At 37.7% G+C, this 27,506-nt stretch overlaps 1 protein-coding gene across 1 annotated transcript; it reads left to right on the top strand.

Annotated features, from left to right (window-relative positions):
• Positions 1–2,985: 2,985 nt before the first annotated feature.
• ripk2 (receptor-interacting serine-threonine kinase 2) lies at positions 2,986–27,323 on the top strand. Its single transcript, XM_066723316.1, has 12 exons — positions 2,986–3,339; positions 9,795–9,948; positions 11,581–11,736; positions 14,955–15,112; positions 16,439–16,488; positions 16,938–17,099; positions 17,482–17,567; positions 18,648–18,749; positions 19,917–20,010; positions 21,866–21,937; positions 22,922–23,131; positions 23,654–27,323. Exons 1-12 carry the CDS (start codon positions 3,143–3,145, stop codon positions 24,022–24,024), a joined length of 1,812 nt encoding a protein of 603 aa, XP_066579413.1. The 5' UTR covers positions 2,986–3,142; the 3' UTR covers positions 24,025–27,323.
• Positions 27,324–27,506: the final 183 nt, after the last annotated feature.

Raw genomic sequence — 27,506 nt, forward strand, 5'->3', positions numbered from 1 at the left:
GGAAGGTCTATACATTTATGTATATATTTGCCAAAATAAGGTTGTATGATTTACAGAATAAAATCACCTGTTTCTGTGAGGTTCCTTCGTCAGTTAATGCATTTCAAAGCAAAGGCTCAACCATGCTTTCAAAGCAAGTCAGGGATGTCATTGAAAAACAGAGGTCAGGATAAGGGTATAGAAATATGTAAAAATCTCTAAATATTCCTGTGAGCAGTCTACTCAATCATCAAGAAATGGAAGGTACCACTGCCTAAATCAGAGTGTCTCTGCAAACTGAGCAGCCGGGCAAGGAGGAAACTTGTGATGGATGTGAGGCCAACGATCTTGTGCATCAGTCAACAATATCCAGACCACATCACAAAACTATCCTGTATGGCAGGGTTGCAAGAAGGAAGCAAAACCTTGTACTCTTTCTCAATTGGCCACTACAGTTACAGTTGCTTCTATCATTATTCAGACTGCCTGTTTCCTACAGTGACTGGTGTGAACATTATTGATTTCGACATTTAATTGTTGTATTAGGTATTACTGCACCAAAACCGGTTTTAATATTCAAGGAATCAAGGTTTTAAACTCGCTGATTTAAAAAAAAAAGTTCAGATGTTTGATTCCCTGATTGACTGCAGTAGCAAAGTCACACTAAAAAATATTTTACACTGCAATCTTGTGTTCTTGCTGGCCATAATGCTGAATCATAGCCAACTGTTAACCACTGAACCATTTATATTGCTATTTGTTACCATTATTTCAAAACATGTATGTCTCCAAATAACTACTGTTTTATGATCTTACAATGTGTGCCAGTGGCCTTCAACAGCTGCTCTAAGTTTCCCCAGTATGCTGTATAATGGTTACTCAGACACTTGAAAGAATTAAAAAAAAAAAAAAAATACTGAAAAAAGTGTAAGCTTCAGTTTTAAAGCAATACAAAGCAATAATTAATTAAATTAAATTGTATGCTTCAGTTTTAAAACACTACAAAGCAATAATAAATTAAATTAAATTAATTATTGCACATAAAGGATTTATTCTTAATCTACCAACTGTAAATTCAATCAAAGATCAATTACTTGAATCTAAGCCCAACAATATGCATGACCTATTTCTGTATTTGTCCTATTAGTTCTTTGGTCATTGGCCAGGCTCTCTGAAGTGTAACCATGTCTGTGTGGTTAATATACTGGTTGCTCTTATGCTTGAGGAAGGGGAGCAGGATAGTAGGAGTCCTGAGCTGCCAGGGGCTTCTTGTTCTTGTTTTAGATGAGATCCTAAACATTACATTTGTGAATCTATCTAATAGTGGCTGAGCAATTTCAGTGTAGCATTTTGCACTTTTGTATTACAAAAATACACTGACATTGTTAAATAAAAACATGCAACAAGTCTCTCTATTTCTCTCTTAGTGACAATAACTTAATTGATGCCAATTGATCAGTAGCTTTTGTATGGCACTCACACTTGTGTCTCTGCAACCTGTGTTTGTGGTGTGCAGGAGAGGAAATCTACTGTTAGAAAGTATAACCAAAAAACAACAAAAGAACATTGAACGGGTTTATAACTTCACATTCAGAGAAAAAGTTTTGCAGTAAATAAATGTATTAGCCTGTCTGCAGTGTTGCGGCTTTGACAGTTGTCATATAAATTATAATTGAAACACAATAGGAAATATAAGAACTATGAGAAATCAAATCGTTGTCCCACTAGTGGAAAACTACACACCATAGCGGTTACATTTAACAATGAACAATAAAAACGGCAGTGAGTAAAACTTTCTAAGGTTTTCCATTAGTTTGTGCTTCTATACTCTGCAATCATCTCGGCTTATATCCTTAAAAGTTAATACCAGGTTTACATATTTAAAAAAAAAAACGTTTAGTATTTAGGATGTAGAGGTGGTGACGTCAGAGGAAAGCCCCAAATATTGTCCTGTGTTAATGATTCAAATACACACAGCCTGTACTGCGTTTGGAAGTTACGGCAATTCCCCAAACCAAAACTGAGTCATCTTACTAGCTTGCACAATTTGAGATATTTTTAGGTTTGAATTCACCTGTGACGCCTATTCTTCTTCTAATTATTATATGTATTTAGTATCTGTCAAGTCTATGAATGAATGGTGGGGAACAGAAAAAAAAGCTTCTTCTTCTTCATCAGCATCATCAGCATCATCGTTGATCAGTTATACTCAATATAGTGTTGTATTACTATTTTAATGATTCAGGAGTAGCAGTACAGTTTATGGTGAAGTGATGAGCGCAAATGCTTTCTACCTCGCACCGCACGTTTGCTGGTGTCTGAGTCCGCACTGTTTCCCGGAACTGGCCGTCACAAGACAGCGCTGTACCGTACAACCCCGCAAAGACCGGCGGGCTCTTCCCGCAGGAGAAACGTGTAGTGTGCGTGTGTATCTTTACATGTGTGTGCGTCAAACGTGCGGACATTCATTCAAAACTAAAGCTAAATCTCACGGGGACTTCAGGGGGGAATCTGGATATGTTTTTCTCTAGACACCAGAGGAAGCGAGTATAGCCAATGCGTCTTATAGCCGGGATTATACGGCGCGTTCTCTGACAAACCCGGAAGAGACCTGCTCCGGGAAAACCTGTCGGATATAACTGTACTGAGCTTCGCCTAATACATTCGTCCATACAGCTGGAAACTCTGCTTTTTTTGTTGTATTATTACACGGTTGAACTTCTTTAGAGACAGAAGTCAAGCTATTCGACAGCGTGCTTACATGAATCATTTCGTCTGATATATTGCACCCTTCAGCCCATTATAGCGTGAGCGGAGGATGACAACAAACCAGCCCCCGTGATTGTCGGACAGTAATTTGCGCGTTTCACCTGGTTACCTGTAGCACTGCTGCTACACTGCGACGAGGAGCCGAAGAGACCGACGAAAATGGGGGAAATAGTGTTTCAACGATATTTGTACATTTGAATGCGATCACAATCAGACCTGCAAGGAGACTGATCCCCCCCCCCCCCCCCCCCCGTTATAACCATTAACATGTAAACGTGTTGTTATTGGAATCGGGATATTTGTATAACGATTTAGATCATAATTCCGCTGTAGTTTTCATTTCCCCCTTTTTTTTGGGCGCCTCCCTCTCCGCTTTCGGAGGCCTTTGCATTTGATGAATATGGAGCATGCTGGGTGTGTGAATATTTGCAGCCTAACCAGTACCTTGCCCGTCATCCCCTATCAGAAACTGACCGACCTGCACTACCTGAGCCGCGGCGGGTTCGGCACCGTTTTCAGAGCCCAGCACTCAGACTGGAGAACTACGGTGGCCATCAAGTGCCTGAAGCTGGACTCTCCGGTGGGGGAAAGGTAGGTTCAAAATTGGGTACTTCCCACCATTTTAATACAGAAAGAATAAGAACACTTATAATAATAATAATAAATAATAATAATAATAACGTGATTGATCATTTATGGCGGCTGTGTGTATGTGGCTAAAGCTGATTTATGTGAATGCCATAAATGCTGCTAAACACGTTTCGCCGGTGAATGAATCGCTTTGGAGCTTCAAAAGAATGTGAAATATGCACTTGCTGGTATTTGTTGTAGTATATGTGTGTCGATTCAATACTAAGGACATAATTCTTGTTTTTGTTGGTTTTTCCTTATTTCATTGTTGCTTCCAGAGTGGGGAGTGCAGTGCTGTAGTTGCGTCAGTGTAGCACCTCCTCTTTGAATTATTACTAATCGGATGCTCTGTGGTGGATGGTTCAAACATCACATCATCTTCCTTGTCCGAGTGCAGATTTGATGTGATTTTACGCATCTAATAATTGTGATGGTAAAAGCTGTGTCCTGAGTGAACTTACATAAACAATACGTGACAGCATTAAAGCACAACAAGTTGTCTATAATGAGTGTAAAGCAGCATATTTCATACAATCAAAAAGGTGCGACTGAATAGCAGGCTAAGTAACCTGTCCATAATGTTGGGTGAGTGGCTCATAAGGTTGTCTGGTTGTTATGAACTCACACCAAATACACTTAACTGTGTTATACAGAACAGATCTGTCTATTTTTAGGAGTGCCATGGGAGAAAGTTGATCTGAGTCCAACAGGCTGTTTTTGCACTGAATTCTGTCAATGTTAAATGTCATGAAACTATTTTATAAATACATTATGGATGTCTTGTGCACTTTATGCTAAAGAATTGAAGAATGGTACCAGTTGCATTGCTTCACACTTTCACACATCTTGGTCTTTTGTGATCACCTCATCACTAAGCATGTATTATTGGCAGATGGCCTTCTATCTTGCATCCCGAGTCTTCTAAAACTTTTCAGAGACAACAATGCAATTCATAGAGTCATTCCCATTTTCAGTGCTCGACTTCAAATGTCTTTCTTCCCTTTTTCTGGGATGCCCCTAATAATCTATTGAAGGTCATGCTTTTCCAAATATGAAATAAATTCCACACAGATATGTGAGACTTTCATTTTCAGTTAATAAAACCTGCTGGTAAATTCCAGCTAAGTCAAACTGTCCAGAGAAGGATGTCCAGGTCACCCGTGACATAATTCTCTACAGCATTGCCCTAGTTTCACTTGCCGGTTGTTTCGCTGCACTTCTCACATGACACTTTCTATTTAAAAATAATTCAAGGACAGTTGCCAAGGACAAGCTGTGGATCTAAATCTTTACTACTATTAGTTTTAATATAATACAATATATTGAACCCTCCTTAATTTATCTCCTGGATTGCTGTGATATAATAAGGCTGAAGCTGATGATACAATCTGTTTACCTGCAATGTGTTACACTCTCAGCACAATCCAGAAGACACCAGCCTTCCCATGCTCTCATTAGTGAAACTTCCTTATGCACCATGTCTGCATGCTTAATGCTACACACTCCTGTTCTTTCTGTGATAGGCCTGTGTATTTATTATGTTTATTTTTTCATTTGGGTGGTGAGTGATTTTACCCAAAGGTCACATTAAAATAATCTTAACCTTCACTTGCTTTACTTGCATGTGGTGTATTTGTACCATGTGGTTTACCTCAAATCTGAAATGTTCGTGAAAGTGTTACAAACATTGTGAGGGGGTATTCTCTCACTAAATGTTGTCTCCATTTGACCTGATCAATCTATGCATGTAGACTATATTTTGAGGATAGCCTGAAGCAAAATATAGAGGTTAATGTTAATTGGAGGTGGTAGAGGTTTGTATGATTTGTCATGGAACAACTAGTAAACTTGCTCTTACTACTTCCTTCGTACCTCCTACCTACTACCTACCTCCTCCATTATTAACTCCCAAATTCCTTTATTTTCTGAGGACACCATAACCATAACCCTGAGGACACACTTCCTGCATGAATAGGCTGCTATGTTGATTGTCATTGGATTGGAATGAAAATCTAAAAGTTTAACATTTAATCAATCATTTAAGCAGTATGTGGATAAGGAAAATAAAAACAATGCAGAAATATTACTTCGTTAAAGTGACATCCAATTAAGTTGAATGCTGTATTTATTCCAAAAGACTTCTAATTGCTCTTTAAGACATGCTATCTGAATACGTACAGATATATGTATTCAAAACCCTTGCCAGTTATGCTAGTTATTATTCCAGCAAACTGCAGAATCTTTACTTCAATTTTGTGTGTAACTAAATATTCTGCAGTATGTTGAACTACTGTCTTGGTTACATACATGGAATATCTAGCCTGGTCTTCAGTACATTCCACAATACTACTTATGCTGGAAATATTACGTTTTTCTCCTTGATAAGCTTTTAGTTTCTGGCAGACTTTTCCGGGCCTGACCCTCCTCACTCTTTGACATGTTGCAGAAAATCTCTGTAACACAATGCTAAAACACAGCTGTCTACTAATAAATTGACGTGTTCTTTTTCACCAAACCTGAGCAATTAATGCATTTTTTTTTTAATTGTCTGTTTAATACCCCCAATTTAAAAGGCCTCTTGGGGAACTCTGGGTACTCTATGGACTTGTCCATTCTGAGGTGTTACGGATGTTCATTGAAATCTCCTATGAAATTTACGCTACATATTTAATGTACTGATCTTTCTAAAGTTTCTCAGATTTTTCACATACCTCAGCAGTAACGCTAGCTTTAAAAACATGCATTGTGATTGTAGCGTAAGGTACACTTATACATTTCAATTTAAGAAGTGAATTTATAGTATCACCGTATCACGAATCCTGGAATCTTGTAGAACTCAATTTCTGTAATAATTGGACACAGACACCAATTCCAAAGATATAAATTGTCAAATTTATTCAAAACAAAGACTAAATGTAGCACTACACTAATTATACAAAAGGGAAAAACTAATTAAAATTCAACTCTAGCTCAACAAATCAAAGACAAATCACTTCCGTGACCAAATCAAAGACCATGGGATCGCATATGATAACACAAATCGTTAAACAAAAAAAGGTTATAAACACATTGACTACAATACCGGTTAGTAAGACGAAGGTGAGTCTCTCGTTAGTATTATTAGTCAGACATTAAATAACTACGCAGGTTAGTATTTATGTCAGGTAACTTCTTGTTATATATATATATATATCAGTCTCATTTACGTTTGGGTGCCGAGAAAGATCCTATCATTACAATTTCCCTTAACTGATTATTATTCAATGATTAAGGATAGGCAGGGCCACCAATAATCTAACGTCTATTAACTTGTGTCAATTTCAGACTAAACAGTTAAACAGGAATGAGAAGATATTTCTCGGCGTTGACAGATTTTATTTCTAAAATTATCAACAAAACAGTTTAATGCAACACACATTTATATTTAAGAAAACTAAATGATATTACACATTCTAGAGTTATGAATCACAGATTAACATTTCTAATTGATTTCTCAAATGTCATGAATCATGAACTCCAAACTGTTAACTTATCTGAACTTCGTCGCAGAGAGGCCTCTCTGTCTTCGGGCTCAGATAACAGCGCACGGCACGAGGTCCGTGTGGTTTGGAACAAAGGCAGTCCGGTTCGGCTTTGTCCAAGAACTTCCACTCAGTCGATGCACCTGGAAGTTGGGGTTTCGCGAATGTAGCGTCTTTTCCAAACAGATTTTCCACTGGTTTGAAGGCTCCAAGGTTGTGCACAAAATCTTCTTTGTAAGCGGGGTTCCACCATAGTTACTTGAAGACAAAGTCTTTGAGGAAAGCAGGGCCCTGTTTGTTCCAAGGGTCAAGTTTCTTAAGACTCAAATAGCTATTTAAATGACTGACACTTTCGTATACAGTCGACTTAGTCAATTGTCCAGCCGTAAAACTCCACTGATCAGGTGGGCACAGGCGGGCAGCGCAGTCTGTAAAGTTCTTTATTTAATAAAGTCCTTTAAAAGAATTCTTCGTACGGCTCAATCTCCTTCTCCCAGTTTAACTCTTCTGTTGCCGGCAAAGACTTAGTTGGTTTCTGGTTCCGGTTCTGGCAACAGAGCTACAGGTTGAGCTGTGGCAGCGAGTTACTGATTCAGGTGAGAGAGAGAGAGAGAGAGAGAGAGAGGCCGTGCGCTGTTCCTTATAGTCTGTCAGATCAATAGGTGATTGGTTCTTGAATTTTTGAGATTGGATTTCGGTTTCAGCCCCCAGTGTCCTATTGGAGGGGGGCTTGATCTATGACTGATGTCAATCCATGCCATCTTTTGGAAATGCCGGTTGGCTCGGGTTCGTAGCTCTATGTTGGGATTTCGGCTCTCGTCCACTTCAAAGAGTTTTTATCACCTACAGGCCCCTTTCTCCAGACATCTCATAGCAGAATTTCAACCTATTTGGCCTCTTCTCGGTGCCATCCTCCCCAAAACTGTCACTTTGATGCAAACCAGTTCCAAGCTGATGAGCTAAGGAAATCTGATAACTTTGGGGGGGGGGGAGGTCTTCTTTAGATCAGTGCTTCAGCTCAGAGCCAAAATGCTCTTATCAAAATACACCCAACATAACGCTACATGATTTTAGGCATAGTTAACATATAAACTGTTTGGGTGTGCCACCTTAAAGTAATGACAAACATAAAAGATGAAGCTGATAATAAAAAAATGTCAGAATGCTTGTTTTTATTTCTTTCAGTATTATTAAGTTTAAATATCTGATCTGCCCCATGTTTTGTTATTGTGAAAACTGCACATTGTATAATAATGTAGTTTTTAGTTATGATACAGTGAGGGAAAAAAGTATTTGATCCCCTGCTGATTTTGTACGTTTGCCCACTGACAAAGAAATGATCAGTCTATAATTTTAATGGTAGGTGTATTTTAACAGTGAGAGACAGAATAACAACAAAAAAATCCAGAAAAAACGCCTTTCAAAAAAGTTATAAATTGATTTTCATGTTAATGAGGGAAATAAGTATTTGACCCCTTCGACTTAGTACTTGGTGGCAAAACCCTTGTTGGCAATCACAGAGGTCAGACGTTTCTTGTAGTTGGCCACCAGGTTTGCACACATCTCAAGAGGGATTTTGTCCCACTCCTCTTTGCAGATCCTCTCCAAGTCATTAAGGTTTTGAGGCTGACATTTGGCAACTCGAACCTTCAGCTCCCTCCACAGATTTTCTATGGGATTAAGGTCTGGAGACTGGCTAGGCCACTCCAGGACCTTAATGTGCTTCTTCTTGAGCCACTCCTTTGTTGCCTTGGCTGTGTGTTTTGGGTCATTGTCATGCTGGAATACCCATCCACGACCCATTTTCAATGCCCTGGCTGAGGGAAGGAGGTTCTCACCCAAGATTTGACGGTACATGGCCCCGTCCATCGTCCCTTTGAGGCGGTGCAGTTGTCCTGTCCCCTTAGCAGAAAAACACCCCCAAAGCATAATGTTTCCACCTCCATGTTTGACGGTGGGGATGGTGTTCTTGGGGTCATTCCTCCTCCTCCAAACACGGCGAGTTGAGTTGATGACAAGCTCGATTTTGGTCTCATCTGACCACAACACTTTCACCCAGTTCTCCTCTGAATCATTCAGATGTTCATTGGCAAACTTCAGACGGGCCTGTACATGTGCTTTCTTGAGCAGGGGGACCTTGCCGGCGCTGCAGGATTTCAGTCCTTCACGGCATAGTGTGTTACCAATTGTTTACTTGGTGACTATGGTCCCAGCTGCCTTGAGATCATTAACAAGATCCTACCGTGTAGTTCTGGGCTGATTCCTCACCGTTCTCATGATCATTGAAACTCCACGAGGTGAGATCTTGCATGGAGCCCCAGACCGAGGGAGACTGACAGTTATTTTGTGTTTCTTCCATTTGCAAATAATCGCACCAACTGTTGTCACCTTCTCATCAAGCTGCTTGGCGATGGTCTTGTAGCCCATTCCAGCCTTGTGTAGGTCTACAATCCTGTCCCTGACATCCTTGGACAGCTCTTTGGTCTTGGCCATGGTGGAGAGTTTGGAATCTGATTGATTGATTGCTTCTGTGAACAGGTGTCTTTTATACAGGTAACGAGCTGAGATTAGGAGCACTCCCTTTAAGAGAGTGCTCCTAATCTCAGCTCGTTACCTGTATAAAAGACACCTGGGAGCCAGAAATCTTACTGATTCATAGGGGATCAAATACTTATTTCCCTCATTAACATGCAAATCAATTTATAACTTTTTTGAAATGCGTTTTTCTGGATTTTTTTGTTGTTATTCTGTCTCTCACTGTTAAAATACACCTACCATTAAAATTATAGACTGATCATTTCTTTGTCAGTGGGCAAACGTACAAAATCAGCAGGGGATCAAATACTTTTTTCCCCCACTGTATGTAGTATTAATTTAGTTTTTTTTTGTCTTCAGGGAAAGGAACTGTCTATTAAAGGAAGCTGAGGTTCTCCACAAAGCCAGGTTTAACTACATCATCCAGATTTTTGGTGTTTGTAACGAACCTGAATTCTTTTGCATTGTGACGGAGTACATGAGCAATGGATCACTTGATCAGCTTCTACACGAGGTATGTGAAATAAAACCTATTTAAATTGGAATTGCATTTTCCCTGAGTGGTATAAGTATAAAGGGGGCTATAATAATGTAATTATTTATAATGCCTGAATATATCAAAGTTATAAATTCATAATTTAGTCTGATAGTATGTGTATGTAATTTAGCAGCTTGTTTTAACTCCTTTGAGTTTTGTCAATTGTATAGTTTGTATTAAGGTCTTTTCTGTTTAGTGTTTAGTTTTTTCCTAGGCAGTAACCTATATTATTTCAGCAACGCATTTCTTTGGAAATTCCCACATTTCAAAATTGAGTTCCTCTTAGTTTATTGCATGGCACTTCACCAGTTTCAGCATGGTTGTAGGTGTCAAGACAGTGTGTCACGGTACAGACCAGTGCCCAGGAGTAAAAGAGTAACTCAACACCTGAATACATATTCTGCTTTTTAATTCACCAAGACTTCATGATAGTGTATTGAAGAAACTGAAAGAACAAATCCTTTATAACAATCGCCAATGTTCTTTAATTGCACAGATACAACTCCTGGCTTTGTTGTGATTGATATCTTAATATTTTACAGCTGAACCAGTGGCCCCTATTATTAATAATTAAGAATAGACTTGCCAGCTGGGAGTAACACAGCAGTCCACTGTGTCCATGCAACCATTTTCGCAAATTTTATTTCAGCTTTAAAGTTAAATGCCAAAGACAGTGAAATGCCAGGTGTAATCAGTATTAAATGGCCCCATTACAAACAAATATAGCAAACTCAGAAAGTACATGTGAGTACATTCTGATGTTCTTACACTATCACCAATCAATGAAACCAAAACAAAAATAAACACTCCACCAATCCATAGATGAAAACATGAAAGAATAAAATAAGTCCCGCTAATGCAAACAGTGTATCATTGCAATACATCAGTAAGCTTAACGCTAGAAACTCCGACATTTCGAACTACCTACAAGCGCCAAAGCCGGTCATTGTGACTGAAAGCTCTTTCACAGCTGCGATATGATAATCAAAGGCAGACCATAGTATGAAACTCTGACGTTTTATTCATGAGCATCAAATCCAACATTTACATAGCATAAATGCAGTATTTAAATTGAAATATGATCATAAAACATTAATATTATTGCTATATAAATATATATATGCTTTCAGCACCTTGTTGAATCAATGCCACGTAGAATTAAGGCAGTTCTGAAGGCGAAAGGGGGTCAAACACAGTATTAGTATGGTGTTCCTAATAATCCTTTAGGTGAGTGTATATATATATAATATCCCATAACATAACACACGTAATAGTAATCACACAACCACTTGCGCTGTTATATGTTGCATTCTGCATATATTTACCATGACAGCCTGCATGTAGTATTTGTTAATTTTGCATATTTAATGATTAAATAAAGACTTGTTGTTTAAATGTCTTTGGTCTTATTTTGTAGCTTGACTGGATAAAAACAAGGCATATCGAGGTATATATCGTGTATCGCCCAAACTTCCAAAAATATTGAGATATTATTTTTAAGTCATATCGCCCAGCCCTATGTTACACAATACTTTTTAAGTGGTTTGGCTGCATACACTTCATCGATAAAGTGTAGATTATTGAGGCTTTGCTTTGTGTGTCCTGCAGAAGGATTTGTATCCATTGCTTGCCTGGCCCTTGAGACTTCGGATCCTCTATGAGATTGCCCTGGGAGTGAATTTTCTTCATAACATGACTCCACCTTTACTCCACCATGACCTGAAAACCCAGAATATTTTGCTGGATGCAGAATTCCATGTAAAGGTATGTTGATCTTTTGAAAGGCTCTGCAAAACTGACATTAGTGTTTTTTTTTTGTTTTTTTTTGTGCTGTGCATAACAGCCCAATGATTTTGCTGTGGTTTTGATTCTCGGCAAGTGCCCTTCCCAAAACTGTGGTTTGGTACTCATTTACTCCATTAGCTTGTCCAGACAAGCGGCACAGATAGCATTGAGTGTTTAAGTGATGTTTCTCCACTTTACCCTTGCTGATAATAGTTCCTGAGACAGATGTATATTTTCATCCTGAGACAGATGTAAAACCGCAGCAAGTTCCATGAAGGTAACATTAGGATGAGTCATGTATTTTCAAGAAATCAGTGTGGGTTCTCTTCTCTTGCTTTATACTACCAATGTGTTCTCAATAACTAATACAGGCAGCTTATTGCACATATTGCTAAATGAACTGCCTTTTTACACTATTGTGCTGAAAAGAATTCTGTGATGTAGCTATCAATACATTTTCATTATCCCATGGAAGTGCATATGTCAAAAATACTACTTTATTTATACATTATTTATGGAATAAGAATGGAGCTTTCATCCATTCAAGTAATCTTGTTTGTGCTGCAAAACAGTCTTCAACTTTCAGGTTTAGATCTCTACAACTATACAAAATCTTGATTTTGCCCTTAAAGTAAAAAAAAACGAAAAAAAACCAACAATCCCCTAATTGTAATATAATTAGATATTTAAATCATTAGGTAATTTTACACAATAGTGCCTCGTTCCAAATGTGATACCTGTGCTGACTTATACCATCTATATAACTATGTTTTATGTAGTTTGAAACTGAAAAATAGCACAATAATTTCCAATAGGAAATTCCTAATGTCATCTCTAAACTCAAAATATGCAGTGTTGCAGTAAATAACTAATAAACTATTCCATAGCTTTCTGACCATATTTCTCACTTCTCATCTCAACAACAAAATACCTTTTAAAGTTTTTAAGTTTGACGTGTTAAAAATAATTTTTCAGTTACTTTATTTCTGTGTCCAGCATTCTATTAGTGTATATTGGAGACTAAGGACAAGTTTGGCAGTTTATGGATGTTGTATTCTTGCAACATCCAAGAGCTGACAAATAGCCATTGCAAACTCATCTTTCAAAGTGCTTAATTACGTACCGTTATTCACTTTAAGTATTATACATTATATAATTTTGTTTGTTACACAGGAACTAAATGTTAACTTGTACTGTAGTTAATAGCCAAGATGTAAAATGAATGGAAGATCTAAACTCTCTTTCCTAATCCTACAGTCATCTACTGTTAAATAGTCATTCAACAAAAAGTCACAGCAGTTAAGAGTCTTATTTTTCTGATAAGACTATGGGCCTAATTAAATAAAAACTTGTTTGCATGCCGCTAACACAACATATTTCTCTGAGAATCACAGCACCACTTCTGCGTGCTTAATTATAAAATATGAGGAACTGTGCACAGGGAGGAGACCAGCTCTGCCAGAGTGGCTTTTGAAATGGGGCAGGAAACTTCCCATTGTCTACAACAAGAGCAGCTGTGAGAGCATTTGCGGGTTGTTGTCTCAGTTATTTTCTTTATTTAATACCACAAGAATGTGAGCACTCCCACTACATTGCTGTGTGAAACAAGATCTACGAGAAGTTCATTTGGCACCCCAGATATTTTTTTTGCAAATGTTTAGCGGTGCAAGATTCATTGGTAATAATGCTGTTAATGCTTATGTATGAATTTCTTTTTAATCAGGCCTTAGATATGCATATCAGTTTGATTAGAAATATGGTTTGAAAATAAGATGCACAAATTGGATGAAAATGTCTGAAAACAGGAGCAAGCATATTCTTAGGAGCTATAATACATGGCACCAGGGTCCGAAATTAACACCCGCCAAGCACCAAATGCGGGTAGATTTTCTGTTTGGCCAGTAAATCTCAGAAGGCTATCGGCCACAATGGCGGGTAAATGTTTAAAATATCTGGCATGATGGCTCGGAAGAAATGACTCATGTTTGCCAGCCACAGACCGTCTCTAATGCTCCTAGTTTCGCAGCATTGTTTACCATACGGGACATCACCTACTCGACATCGCTCACTCGCCACCGGTCTGCTGCTAGCTACCGTTCATTAAATAGCTGTTATGTGGCAACATTTACCTGGAGTAAGCCAACAAAAACCCATTGACGAAAAGGAGGACGAAGTTTTGTGTGGAATGGAGGTTTGGAGTTAAAGGAGTTTCAAGAGTCTGGCTGCAGTGTGATGCTGAGGTTGTAGTGATGAGTTGAGGACCATTTAGGTGGATCCGCCCAAAATTCGGGAATCAGTTACAAAGTATGAATTATCTGATAAACAATTAGAGATAAAGACATGCTGTGTTTTTAGCTGCATAGACTGAGATTCTGCTGAAAAGAGCCATGTGTGGTGTGTTTGCATTGCGTACTTCCTGGTTTTAATGTGCAATGTGCAATGCAGCACTTGGGCCTGTAATTGCCCAATGGAGAGGATGTTACTGTGTGTGTCATGTGCCATGGAGATCTGCTTTTTTTACTAGCCAATCAAAAAAAAAACGTCTCAGGCAGCTGGAATAGATCAGCTGACAAGGATCGGGTTACAGACGAGCAGCGCCAGAGATGGCGGGAGAAGGTGGAGAGCAGGCAGAGTGAGAGTGAAAGTGAGAGAGAGAGAGATGCGTATACAATTCAGCTCATATCTCAGCTATAATAGATGCTACTGCTATATATGTGCTATCTATGGATTCAGAACAGCTTCAGTTATGCATATATTATGTACTTATAATACAGTATATATTATAAGTGGAAAATGTGCAATAAAAAAAGAAACTGTACAGCACTTCTGGTCAGCTACAGTTGTTTTTAAATGTGCTCTACAGATAAACTTCATTTGATTAACCGTTGATCAATATATTAAAATAATTTTGTTTCAAAATTTGCTCTGGTCTTTTTAAGTTTGTATTCAACATAATACTCAACATAAATCTCAATGAAATGTACTGCACACAAAAGGCAATTTATTATTTTGTTTGGTAGAAATAATATGTTTGGCTAGTGGATTTTGGACACTGCATGGTACCATTTTGGTTACATTTCAGAACAAGCTTCCAATTGAGAGGAGTCCATTCCACCATCTTACCCGTTTGGTTGTTAGAATGCTTAATGATCCAAGAGTCTCCACATAGCTGTTCATTATTTTATTTGCTTCCACAGATCGCAGATTTTGGTCTTTCCAAATGGCGCCAGCTGTCCATCAGTAAAGCATCTGGCTCCAAGCCCCCTGAGATGGGTGGCACAGTGATCTATATGCCTCCCGAGGAGTACGAACCCTCCAAGAACCGACGGGGTGATGTTAAGCATGATGTGTACAGGTATGAGAGTGAATTAGTCAGAACTTTTAAGCTATGCTGATGAAATGTCCGAAGTGTCACATATTACATTCGGAGTTAAGGAGGGTATAGGAGGGTAATTAACAGGGTGTCATTAATCTAAGGTGCTTGTCTGGCCTGGTGGAAGATGTAGTCCTGGGTGTGATACCTTGGAAGCATATTTGTATTTAGCTTTATTTTTGGTTAAAGTCACTGATCAGCACTTCAGCCATCTTGTGTGGACCAGTATGCATTTTTGTTGATCATTATAGTTGGGTTTATATAAGAAACAAGACCTTGAAATAAACTCTGTACCAAATAAAAAGCAACCAATGTGAGTTCTCAGCTGTGACCTTTGAGATGTGTAAAACGGGAATAAGCACTTGGTATTTTGAGAATCAGTCCAGTTCAAGAAGGAACTGAAGTACATAAGTCTGCTAATCAACTAGGAAAAAAGGATTTAATTTCTAACGAATGTCACTTAAATTCGCTGCATGCATTTGTTTAGTTGCATTGTATTTGTCTTTGATTGTTTTTCTTTTTTTGTGTGATTAATTGTACTATCTTAGCTGATATTGTTTGATACTATGATCTGTTGCCACAAATATTACATTTTCTTATGGGTCAAGATAGTGGTGGCCTACCCTGTTTAAGGAGGGCTAGAGACAGTAGGTTTTGTGGGACACTTGAAATCTTCAATCACTGAATTCCCTGAACACAGTGTAATTTTGACTTATTAAACCAATGTATGCATTTATGAGGAAGTTCCATATTCTCATCAATGTTTAACGACAAAGATGATAAATACTGATCGATAGTGAAAGTAGAGTCCTTAATTTAACCAAATTATAGAAGTTTATTCGAACAAAACGTTTTTGTGTGGTCCCCCCACTACAAGATGACCATACAGCAGTAGCACAAGAAGGTTTTATACAGATCTCAGTTACTTTTACTGAACTGCTTGTTTGCTAAAGTGAACCAATTAACCATGGCTTCTTCATTGTGAACATTTGGGAATGCAAAGACAATTACAAAACCCACAGGTCTCTGTTACATGGTTGTCAGACTCAAGAGGGCATGCTGCCATTTTAAAATTATTGATGTGTCAGGACAAAAGGAGCCTGGATGCCTTTCCCCTCTCTGCATATGTTACTTATCACTTAAAATGTTGAATCACTGTTGTCCTTCAGGAGTCATTTGGTTATCGGGCAGTTTGAGTTATGTTCATAACTTGCATATAATTGCTTTGCTATTTCATATTGTCCTGGTGTAGGTGTTATAAATCTGTTTCAAGTCTTTCTTTCTATTAATTATTTATCTGCCTTTCAGTTATTCAATAATTATGTGGGAGGTTCTGTCAAGAAAGATACCATTTGAAGGTAAAAAGCATCATTTATATATATATATATATACATATATACTTATATTCTTCCAAAAATGTAGATAAAGATACAGTGCAGTACATTTTATAACTTAATCTCTAAGTCCGTTCGGCCTATATGTGTAAATTCCCTAAAGTTCCCCTAAATTAGGTTGAAGATTATAAAAATAGTTCTTCCGGTACTTTAATCTTGAGGATTCAGTATTGAAACTAATGGTTTGGTTGAGAACTTCTTGCAGTTTTGGTTAAACACTTATTGTTCATGGACTTAACCACCATGTCAACTTCCACACTTTTAAAAGTTTTGTAGTAAATAATATCCATTTGAGAGAGTTATTATTTTTTATTTATTTGATGTATGCATGGTGCAAGGTAACATGGTATTAGAAATTGCTCCTGAGTTTATAACACAAGAGTTTATAATAACATATGCATATTTATTTCCAGAGGCCACAAACCCCATGCAGATCATGTTCAGTGTTTTACGAGGAACCCGACCAGACATTACTCCTGAGAGTCTGCCATTTGAAATCCCCAGCAGAGACACCCTCATCGACCTGATGACTTGTGGCTGGGCCAGTAACCCAGACAACCGCCCTTCATTTCTGAGTAAGTTATTGGACCAATACATATATGGAAGCAGTTTATTCAATGGAATGTACAGCTCTGTCATATAAGAAACATGTATTTTAGCCTCACAAATATTATTGATTCCTGGATTCATTATTAAATCTGAAGCTAACTGCAACTACAAGAATGGCAAATTGTGAGATCCGTATTTATTGTATTTTTTCACAAGCAAATTTGTCTGTATTATTCAAGCTCATATTTAATTTGATCTAGTGCTTCTAAGCTTATCAGACCTATGTAGATGTAACCTTGATGAGTGATCCTTGACCTGAAAGTTTTCCTTGAACATGTTTTGGGGACCAACAGTAAGAGAACATTTTTAGTTTAGAATTAAGCCACATCCCTTATTTTATTTCTGAAGAATGCTTGATTGAACTGGAGCCTATGGTACGAAGGTTTGATGAAATTGAAGTTCTAGAGGCAGTTCTGGAAGTGAAGAAAGCTAAAGTAAGTACAGTGTTTACAGTGTTTCTTTTTATAGATTTATCTTCAATTGTCTACTGTTAATAATCACATAAAAGGTTATCAAGAGTTTAAAAGGTTCTGCAAATAGAACTTTCGGAATGAATGTAGACAGGCACTAAATCTTTGAACAGCTCTGGAAAAAATTAAGAGACCACTGCAATTTTTTCCTAAATCCGCATCTCTACATGTATGGCAGCCATTCCATTCCATTCATATTTTTATTTGGAATTTGGGATAAATGTTGTCAGTAGTTTATAGAATAAAACAAAAATGTTCATTTTACCCAAATACATACCTATAAATAGTAAAACCAGAGAAACTGATCATTTTGCAGCGGTCTCTTATTTTTTTCCAGAGCTATATAAGACCCTGTTGACTTTCTATAGATCTTTCTATAGATCTAGAACACATTTTGTAATGATTTGCTTTTCGTCACCTGAGCTCTGCCGCAGTAGAGAAATGTCGTAGACTGACAATAATTGTTTGGATTCAGAGCAGAGAAACAGTAGCCCAGTCCACCTAAAACACCTAAGCCAGATCTTCACAGTTTCTGAAGTCACTATGTATGCATTAACCAGCAGGAATGCATTACACCTCTGTGGTATATTTCTCACTTTAATGTATTCCATCATAATTTCCTGGTCATTGTAATTTTCCATCTTATTCATCTTTTGCTGTCCTCTATAATACGATTTGACTTGGGCTACCTTAGTTACTGTGGGACAATATCTTTTGTTACCTGCAGTTCTTTCGGATAACTTTGTGGGACAAGAGAATCAAGCTCATTAATTTAGTTCTCTTATCTCTTAAGGTATGCAATAGGATATGATTCTGATGGTTCTGTATTTGCATCAGTATTCACGGACATTCATAATGCAAACATGGGTTCTGTGGTTTGACACCAGGAACCATTCTTTCAGTTCTGTTCGAAGTCTGTGAAGCCAAGAAGGTGATGCAAAGATGGATCGATATGAATGATATGGGGCTTATTGATGGTTGCAATAACATTAAAAATGTGTAGGCTAATTGTTAGTACACTACTAGCCATGTTTTCTTCTGAAGTTATTTAACAGGTCAAGCTATGCCTCGGCTTCAACACATGACAAGCAGTTGAAAGAAGAACCCAAAATTCTGAACATAATGAAAGAGAACATTCCATGGCAGGTTAGTCTCTATTTTATGTTTATTTCCATGTTTTTATGGTAGATAGGCTTGTCAATGAAAAGGAAACTATTTTGGGGAAAAAGTTTATATAAATTAGTTTACTTCATTTAAATAGATGGAAATTCATTGTTCAGTGTTAATTTTCTTATTGTGGGAGATGAGTTTCCTGTTCCCTGGAGTACCCCCTCCCTTCTGGTTTTCATTCCAATTGAGCTCTTAATTGCTGAATTAAACTGTATATTGCACTGTAAGTTCAATTAAGGATTTAATTAAGCAATTAATAGCTCAGTTGGAATAAAAAAATCTGCATGACGGGAGACTGCAGGATAGGTTTGGAAACTGCTGCTGTAGTCTATTCCAATATTGCCAAATCCTAGATAACAGTGGTTTGAAAGTCAGTCACTTTTTAATACTGGTGTTATCCCCTCAAGATTGAGAAATGTAAGAGTTTTTGTAGAGGGTTGGTAAATATCTGCATCCTGACAGACTGATGCAAATTCTAGGTTATTGCATTATTTGAATATAACACACAAGTACAAGTAATTAACCTTTTTCTTCTAATTTCTTCTTCTTAATTCTCCTGTAGTGGACTACTCCCCAAATGTCATTTCTGTAGCCTCAAGCCCCACTATGCCCCTGGGCTTTGCTAATATTCTAACACAACCAATACCCTGTTTTCTCTCATCTACAGCATCATTTTATAGCACTTAAATTCTAATGAGAGAAGCATAATAACCCTACATTTATGTACAGTCACATAAACATTTTGTGTGTGCAGTCTTGTACTTTTACAACAACTGTGCAAGTTAATTAGTTAAATACACTTAATCTATTATCATTATTCTATATATATATATATATATATATATATATATATATATATATATAGATATGTGTGTGTGTATGTATATACACCAATACATGTCGTATACAAATATATGTATGCACACACCTATACCTTCGATTGTACATTTTATCATTGCTATACTAACATGAAAAAGGGTTTTGGACTAACTAATCTTTATTGTGTCTTTCCCATCCTAGTTTGAATGGAGATTATCATCCTGATTTTCAGTTAATTGCAGACTTGTTTCAGAAGTAAATTGATAGTGGATTTACTCCTCCTTGCTGTGAGTGGTAACACCTTGGTTGTGTTTTGTATTACAGTACAACAGCTCTGCCTCTGGCTCCAGCGTCTCACAAGAACCTGATATGTCCCAGCCACAGTTCCTCACGATAAGCAGCATGCCTCCTTCCAAAGGTATTTTTTTATTGTATCAATACAGAGTATTCAAGGCCCTTGAGCACAGCAGGTGATATCCATGTTTCTGTGACAAAATCTCTTCTTCTGGACATTTGTGCCAGGATAGCTACAGTGAGGGGAAAAAAGTATTTGATCCCCTGCTGATTTTGTACGTTTGCCCACTGACAAAGAAATGATCAGTCTATAGTTTTAATGGTAGGTGTATTTTAACAGTGAGAGACAGAAAAACAACAAAAAAATCCAGAAAAAACGCATTTCAAAAAAAGTTATAAATTGATTTGCATGTTAATGAGGGAAATAAGTATTTGATCCCCTATCAATCAGCAAGATTTCTGGCTCCCATGTGTCTTTTATACAAGTAACGAGCTGAGATTAGGAGCACTCTCTTAAAGGGAGTGCTCCTAATCTCAGCTCGTTACCTGTATAAAAGACACCTGTCCACAGAAGCAATCAATCAATCAGATTCCAAACTCTCCACCATGGCCAAGACCAAAGAGCTGTCCAAGGATGTCAGGGACAAGATTGTAGACCTACTGGCTGGAATGGGCTACAAGACCATCGCCAAGCAGCTTGATGAGAAGGTGACAACAGTTGGTGCGATTATTTGCAAATGGAAGAAACACAAAATAACTGTCAGTCTCCCTCAGTCTGGGGCTCCATGCAAGATCTCACCTCGTGGAGTTTCAATGATCATGGGAACGGTGAGGAATCAGCCCAGAACTACACGGGAGGATCTTGTAAATTATCTCAAGGCAGCTGGGACCATAGTCACCAAGAAAACAATTGGTAACACACTACGCCGTGAAGGACTGAAATCCTGCAGCGCCTGCAAGGTCCCCCTGCTCAAGAAAGCACATGTACAGGCCCGTCTGAAGTTTGCCAATGAACATCTGAATGATTCAGAGGAGAACTGGGTGAAAGTGTTGTGGTCAGATGAGACCAAAATCGAGCTCTTTGTCATCAACTCAACTCGCCTTGTTTGGAGGAGGAGGAATGACCCCAAGAACACCATCCCCACCGTCAAACATGGAGGTGGAAACATTATGTTTTGGGGGTGTTTTTCTGCTAAGGGGACAGGACAACTGCACCGCATCAAAGGGACGATGGACGGGGCCATGTACCGTCAAATCTTGGGTGAGAACCTCCTTCCCTCAGCCAGGGCATTGAAAATGGTTCGTGGATGGGTATTCCAGCATGACAATGAATGACCCAAAACACACAGCCAAGGCAACAAAGGAGTGGCTCAAGAAGAAGCACATTAAGGTCCTGGAGTGGCCTAGCCAGTCTCCAGACCTTAATCCCATAGAAAATCTGTGGAGGGAACTGAAGGTTCGGGTTGCCAAACATCAGCCTCAAAACCTTAATGACTTGGAGAGGATCTGCAAAGAGGAGTGGGACAAAATCCCTCCTGAGATGTGTGCAAACCTGGTGGCCAACTACAAGAAACGTCTGACCTCTGTGATTGCCAACAAGGGTTTTGCCACCAAGTACTAAGTCGAAGGCGTCAAATACTTATTTCACTCATTAACATGCAAATCAATTTATAACTTTTTTGAAATGCGTTTTTCTGGATTTTTTTGTTGTTCTTCTGTCTCTCACTGTTAAAATACACCTACCGTTAAAATTATAGACTGATCATTTCTTTGTCAGTGGGCAAATGTATAAAATCAGCAGGGGATCAAATACTTTTTTCCCTCACTGTATGTAGCCTAACGGCAATTGGTGCAGAATCAGCAATATTGACGAATACAGACAACAGTGCTGTACAAGGAAAGGGAGGGCATGCAGATTATGAGAACTGCTTTTCATATATAATCAGTTGTTTATTTCCTTTTGTAACATTTGTTTGCAGATGCGTCAAATGTGGATTTAAAGCAAGTGGACTGGCCAAATAAATCTCATTATAACATACTCCCAAATACAGGTAACTGCATCTGTCATGTTATCCTTTTTTACTGAATAACTTTTTGTACTCCTGAAATGGTACATCTGGCACCAGGATACTGTTCTGTCATACAGGCACAGTGGTCACTGAAGTTAATCTGTCAGATGATAACTTTTGTACCTCAGAGAAGGCAAGAGTCAAATGTTCAGCATAGTAGTGATGAAACCAGCTGGAAACACTCTATCAAAGTGTATTTAATTACTGGAGCATTCCAGTAAACACATTCCTTGTATGTTTTTCATGTTCAAGTGTCTTGGTATAGTTGTCAGTTTTTGCAGATAAGAAGTGTAACTCTCGGTATAGGTTATTTTTAGAAGTTAACAGTTAACTTGTCTAGCAGGTGGAACTGGTTTGGCCTTCTTTCTTGAGACTGTATAATTTAATATAATTATATTTTGCTTTAATGAATGCAGGTCAGGAAAAACAAATCTAATCACATAAAATGTGCAGAGAGAGTACCCAGAGGGCAAAGAGCTGCCAAAAGTAAGGGCTGGTGTACACTGAAGACAGGGACAGGATTAATGGCACTTTTACCATAGTATTTTGAAAAACAGATCCATATATTTAAAATTCAAAGGTAATAGGTTTTATTTAAAAAAAATGTCAGAACAGTACAGCAAATAATATTTTGATTAATTGTTGATTATAAAAATGGATACAACAAAATTACTCAAGTCTTATAGTAAAATTAAGGACTCTACAAACACTTCATATGCTTATTATAATTTCTTTACATTATTAATTTCATTTGTGTAGAAAAATTATAAATAATACATATTTCTTTAGTAAGAAAACAAAACAATAAAACATAATATTAAAATTAATAATAATAGTAGATTTGATAAATTCCCTCCTTTAGAAGTGTTGAAACATTTCTACAGCTACAATTACAATATTACATTTGTATATTTATATCTGTTATATGTGCAATTGTGAATTTGTTTTTTCTTCGTTTTCAAATAGGCCCTTCAGATCTCAATCTGGTGTCCAACGCATCCAGCCCACTGCAAGATCCTCCCAAGTCGCTCATTTCCCCAAGTATAGAGAACAACATGGACTTCAACCAGACCGCCAGACCGTACACAGACCTGAACATCGCCTTCAAACCAGGCATCCCGGAGACGGAGTGCGAGGAGCACCTCAGCTACATGACCCTGGAGCCCTGCACTGCAGGTACAGCAGCCCTCTCTGTGCAGGCGAACCCCACTCATAGTGCAGCCGACCCAAATAGCCAGCAGCAGGGTGTGGCAGGAGAGGAAATGTTTTTCATAGAATAGTTTCTTTAAGCAGGTTGAGCTGGTAAAGTAGTCCTCTGACAAACGTTTCCTTTAAAGCAGTAATACAATCAGTACAAATACAATAAGCACAAATCCTGTTTCAATCAGCTAACAAGTGCAGACATCATAAAGTTAATTCCTAGGTATGTGCTAAAGGGAGGGGTAGGCATTGTAGAAGTGGCGGTGAAACAATAGATGTTCTCAATACAATACATAAGCAGGCAGGAGCATAAGATTGGATTCCTATGAGATTGGAAAATGTGCTAAGCAATTTGGAGTTGGCTTAGAAGCTAACAGTCAATTGCATAAAACTATCAATTTCCATCATACTAGGTTTCCCTTTATTTTTCCCCGTACACTGCCCTCCGAAAATGCAGACTAGGTCGCCTTTACAAAACCAGTCTAAACTGTATTCCAGGTTTCACCCCTCAGTACGCTCAGTCTGCACCTCAAGGCCCGGCAGCCCAGTGGATCCAGGCGAAGAGGGAGGACATCGTGACACAGATGACGGAGGCCTGTCTGAACCAGTCCCTGGATGCTCTTCTCTCCAGGGAGCTCCTCATGCGGGAAGACTACGAGCTGATCTCCACCAAGCCCACGAGGACGGCCAAAGTCAGGCAGCTACTGGACACCTGTGACAAGCAAGCCGAGGACTTCTGCAGAGTCGTCATTCAGAAGCTGATGGACAACAAGCAGATGAGCCTGCAGCCTTATCCAGACCTTTCTTCCCCCAGCCCAGCTCCCAGTGCCCCCTCACTGAAGTCCATGCACAATAACCGCAAAAACTAAAAACAAGAAAAAGGAATACAAAAATAAACTTTTTGTGTGTGTGTGTGTGTCTTCATCTTGAGTAAGATGTCATTTTGAGAAGATTCATAACAAGGAAAACAAAATCCATCTGAATACATCCAAGGGAAGGATATTAAAGGGAACTCCTGGAAGTGGGATCTTGCTCATGGTGCCAAAAGTTTTCAGCTCCGGTTGAATTTGTGTGAGTTCCGCAATCCCATTTTTCCATCAGTTTATTGAGTAGTCAGGCCCTGGTCAAAGTGAAATTACACTGAAATCAGAACGCTTGTTGGAAAACCTTCAAATTCAAAACAAACGAACAAACAAATTGCATCTCTCTTGGGAAATGACATACTACAGCAAGCTTGGCTCAACCCAGCGAGGATACATTTATTCACTCACGGTGGCAGTGGTCTTGATGTGAATGAAACTAACAAGTACCATTGTTTTGTTTCTCTGACTTACTGTATTAAATATATAGTATCTGGTGTCACACAGCTTACTTCATCTATTTTCTTCAGCTGATAAGTCATCTTTTCTATTATAATTTTTACTTTTGGTATACTACCTGCAATAACGATGCACTTTCTGTAGAAAATCAGTTCAGAAAAAAACGTTTTTGGTTTTTAAGTGCTTAGAGTAAAAACTGCGAATTGTATGAATTGCCCTAACAAAATTTGAGGGATCGTGGTGGATGTATTAAAAAAAACAAGACCATTGTAACTTCAAAAGTGTCAGTTTGTTCAGTGATACATTTAATAATTTTGACAATGGAATTTAAGTATTACAGAAAGCAAGTTGCAAACTTGAAAAATAATATCCCCAAGCATGGTATAAACAAATATGTACAAAATTACCTTATAAGTAAATGCATATACTAGAGTACTGCATTCGTTATTGACAACTCTTTAAACACCCTCAACTGACTCTTCCATGCTGTCTTTTTACCTTCAAACCCTATTCTTAATGTAGAATTAGAAATAACACAAACTGCATTGCAACACTAGTTTTCTTTATATTACCAACCATGCTATTTTGGTCAAAACAATGAGCCAGAGTATACTGTTGTCTTCAAAAAATTATTTTTTTGTCACTATATATATATATATATAATTTACCATTACATGATTTGTTTAATTCACATATAATATTATTAAAAATAATAATAACTTTGTATATTCTGGAGAATAACTAATGTCTGTTGATGTGTGGGCCCTTTCTAAAATGCTTAATTTGATCAATGCTAGTGTTAATTACCACCTACTGCAAATCCATTTTTTGTTCTGTCCCTTGGACAGCTCTTGGCTGTTTCTATTAATAAATGTACTGTAGAGAATTAAAGTGATTAGAAATGCCACACAACTTTAAATAGATTAAGATTTAATCAGAGTTCCTTGATGAAAATGTATTAATTCAGTCATCCAAGATACTCCGAAGACAAAACTCTTGTTATACCAAGTGACCAGGATGATGTTTTGTTTTGATACTGACAGTATTTTCCGTTTTGTTTTTAAAGAAAAATGTACCTACATTGTTTTTTACCAAATGCAGTGAAAATAGGAATCATATAAAGATCTTTACACTTTACAGTGTTTAATAATGACATCCATGATCAAAGAATAACACCTAGTTATTTATATTCTTCCTAAATTAAGTGTTTTCTTTTAGTTACTGCTTAGGACATAATGGAGCCAGTCACGAAGGACAAGGACAATTTTCTGTTTCTGCTCTGTCAGAGGGTGTGTTAGGGTAGTCAAATGAATGTATATAATACAAAAAGGTCAGTCTCCACTGCTGTTTGCCGCATTTCAAAGTTGTTAGTCTTACAATAATCTAGATCAAGCAGAACTATGGTATTAATCTTCCATTTGCATCAACAAATTAATATATAGGCTATATTTGGTTAACTTTTCTATTGCATGAGGTATAATTGATGTTTTTTTTGTACTAAACGATCAGTAGATTCACAGGGAATGATGAGTCAGTTCATTTACCTTGTGTGGTGTTATGTGATGGTGAACACTAGATAGAAGTAAAGGTAGAAGTCAAGTCATGACCATTTGACATTATATTTTTTCAGATTTTAGGTCTTTCGGTCATATATGGCCTGAGATGAAGGCTAGAATTGTATACATTCACCATTATTTTGTAGTAATTAAATGATGGTTGTTCGTTAGTTTATTCATGTATTTTCTTACAAGACATTAAAAATTCAAACAATCTTGTAAATTGGTTCCAAAGATTTGTTTTATTTATTTTAATATTCATTGGAGCTAGTATAATAATATGGGCCTAGTTATCCGGAAACCACAAATCACCATTACTGGCACAAATCCAGTTTGCTTTGTGGTGTCTAAATGTGGAAAATATAGTAAACATCATAGCTCCTACAATTATTGTAAACTTACTTGCTGGTGCTACTGTAACTCATTTGTTTAAAAGAGCTGCTCATTTAACAAATATATTAACAGTATGCCAGAATATGTGCTTTCTCTGAGGGCAGCTGTGCTTCATGGGAACTAAAGAATGTACTTTTTGCAAACCTTTTAGGAAACTTTTCAAAATGGCCTTCATTTATTTATTTGGTTTTGTATTAGTTTTTTAATTATTTAATTTTGCTTTAAAGTCATGTGCATAGTAAACATTCAAATAATGAACATCGACAATAAAAACATCAGTATAGCTGGGGAGTATTTTGGGCCTTTGTTAATACAATCCTATTTATAGAAGCTGACATTAAAAAAATAAGATAGTCTGTATTGTACTTTGTGTGTTGATGCTAATACAATAGAACTCAAGTGGGGAAGTGGGGATGTTGTACTGGGTTTTCTTTGTACATGTGCTAGGCCAATACTGCTTTCTTGCTATTACCAAACTGTGATAAGGTTACCTACTTATGACTGCCTAACTGATTAAATGCTCATATTGCCAAGGAGAAACTGGTAGATTTAGCCAAGTAACACTACCAGTCTATGGTTTTAATTTTAGTTTATCCAAACCATTTCTCATATGTACCATGTTGTATGATTCCCATCTTCATGTATTTAGGACAGTGTTCATGGGATGGAGAGAATAGTCATTAGGTGGATCTCAGGTTCTGCCTTTGAACCACAATCAAATGCAATCCAACGTTTTTATTTTTCACATAAAGTACATGTATTTTGCCCACAGCCCTGTGGTTGAAAGGATGTAAACGTAGTGTGAATATGACCTCCTGTAGATACAGGAGGCACTGTAAATACATGTAATGAAAAGGATCACCTATGTTGCAGTGTTATTAAAGTGGTCAGAATAGGGTCTGTAAGTTTGTTCTCGTCTCTTTCATCTCTTTCAGCTGCATGTGTGAAAACCTGGTCTTGGGAGGTCTTGGTCTCCTTTCTCTCTATTCCTTATATAACTTTCTGTGAAAATACACTATCCACACTGCTGTACAAGATATGTAGTGAGGGTTATAATGTTCGACATACAATAAATATGAATCA

The sequence above is a fragment of the Amia ocellicauda genome, chromosome 2, assembly GCF_036373705.1.
Source record: "Amia ocellicauda isolate fAmiCal2 chromosome 2, fAmiCal2.hap1, whole genome shotgun sequence".
Classification (NCBI taxonomy): domain Eukaryota; kingdom Metazoa; phylum Chordata; class Actinopteri; order Amiiformes; family Amiidae; genus Amia; species Amia ocellicauda.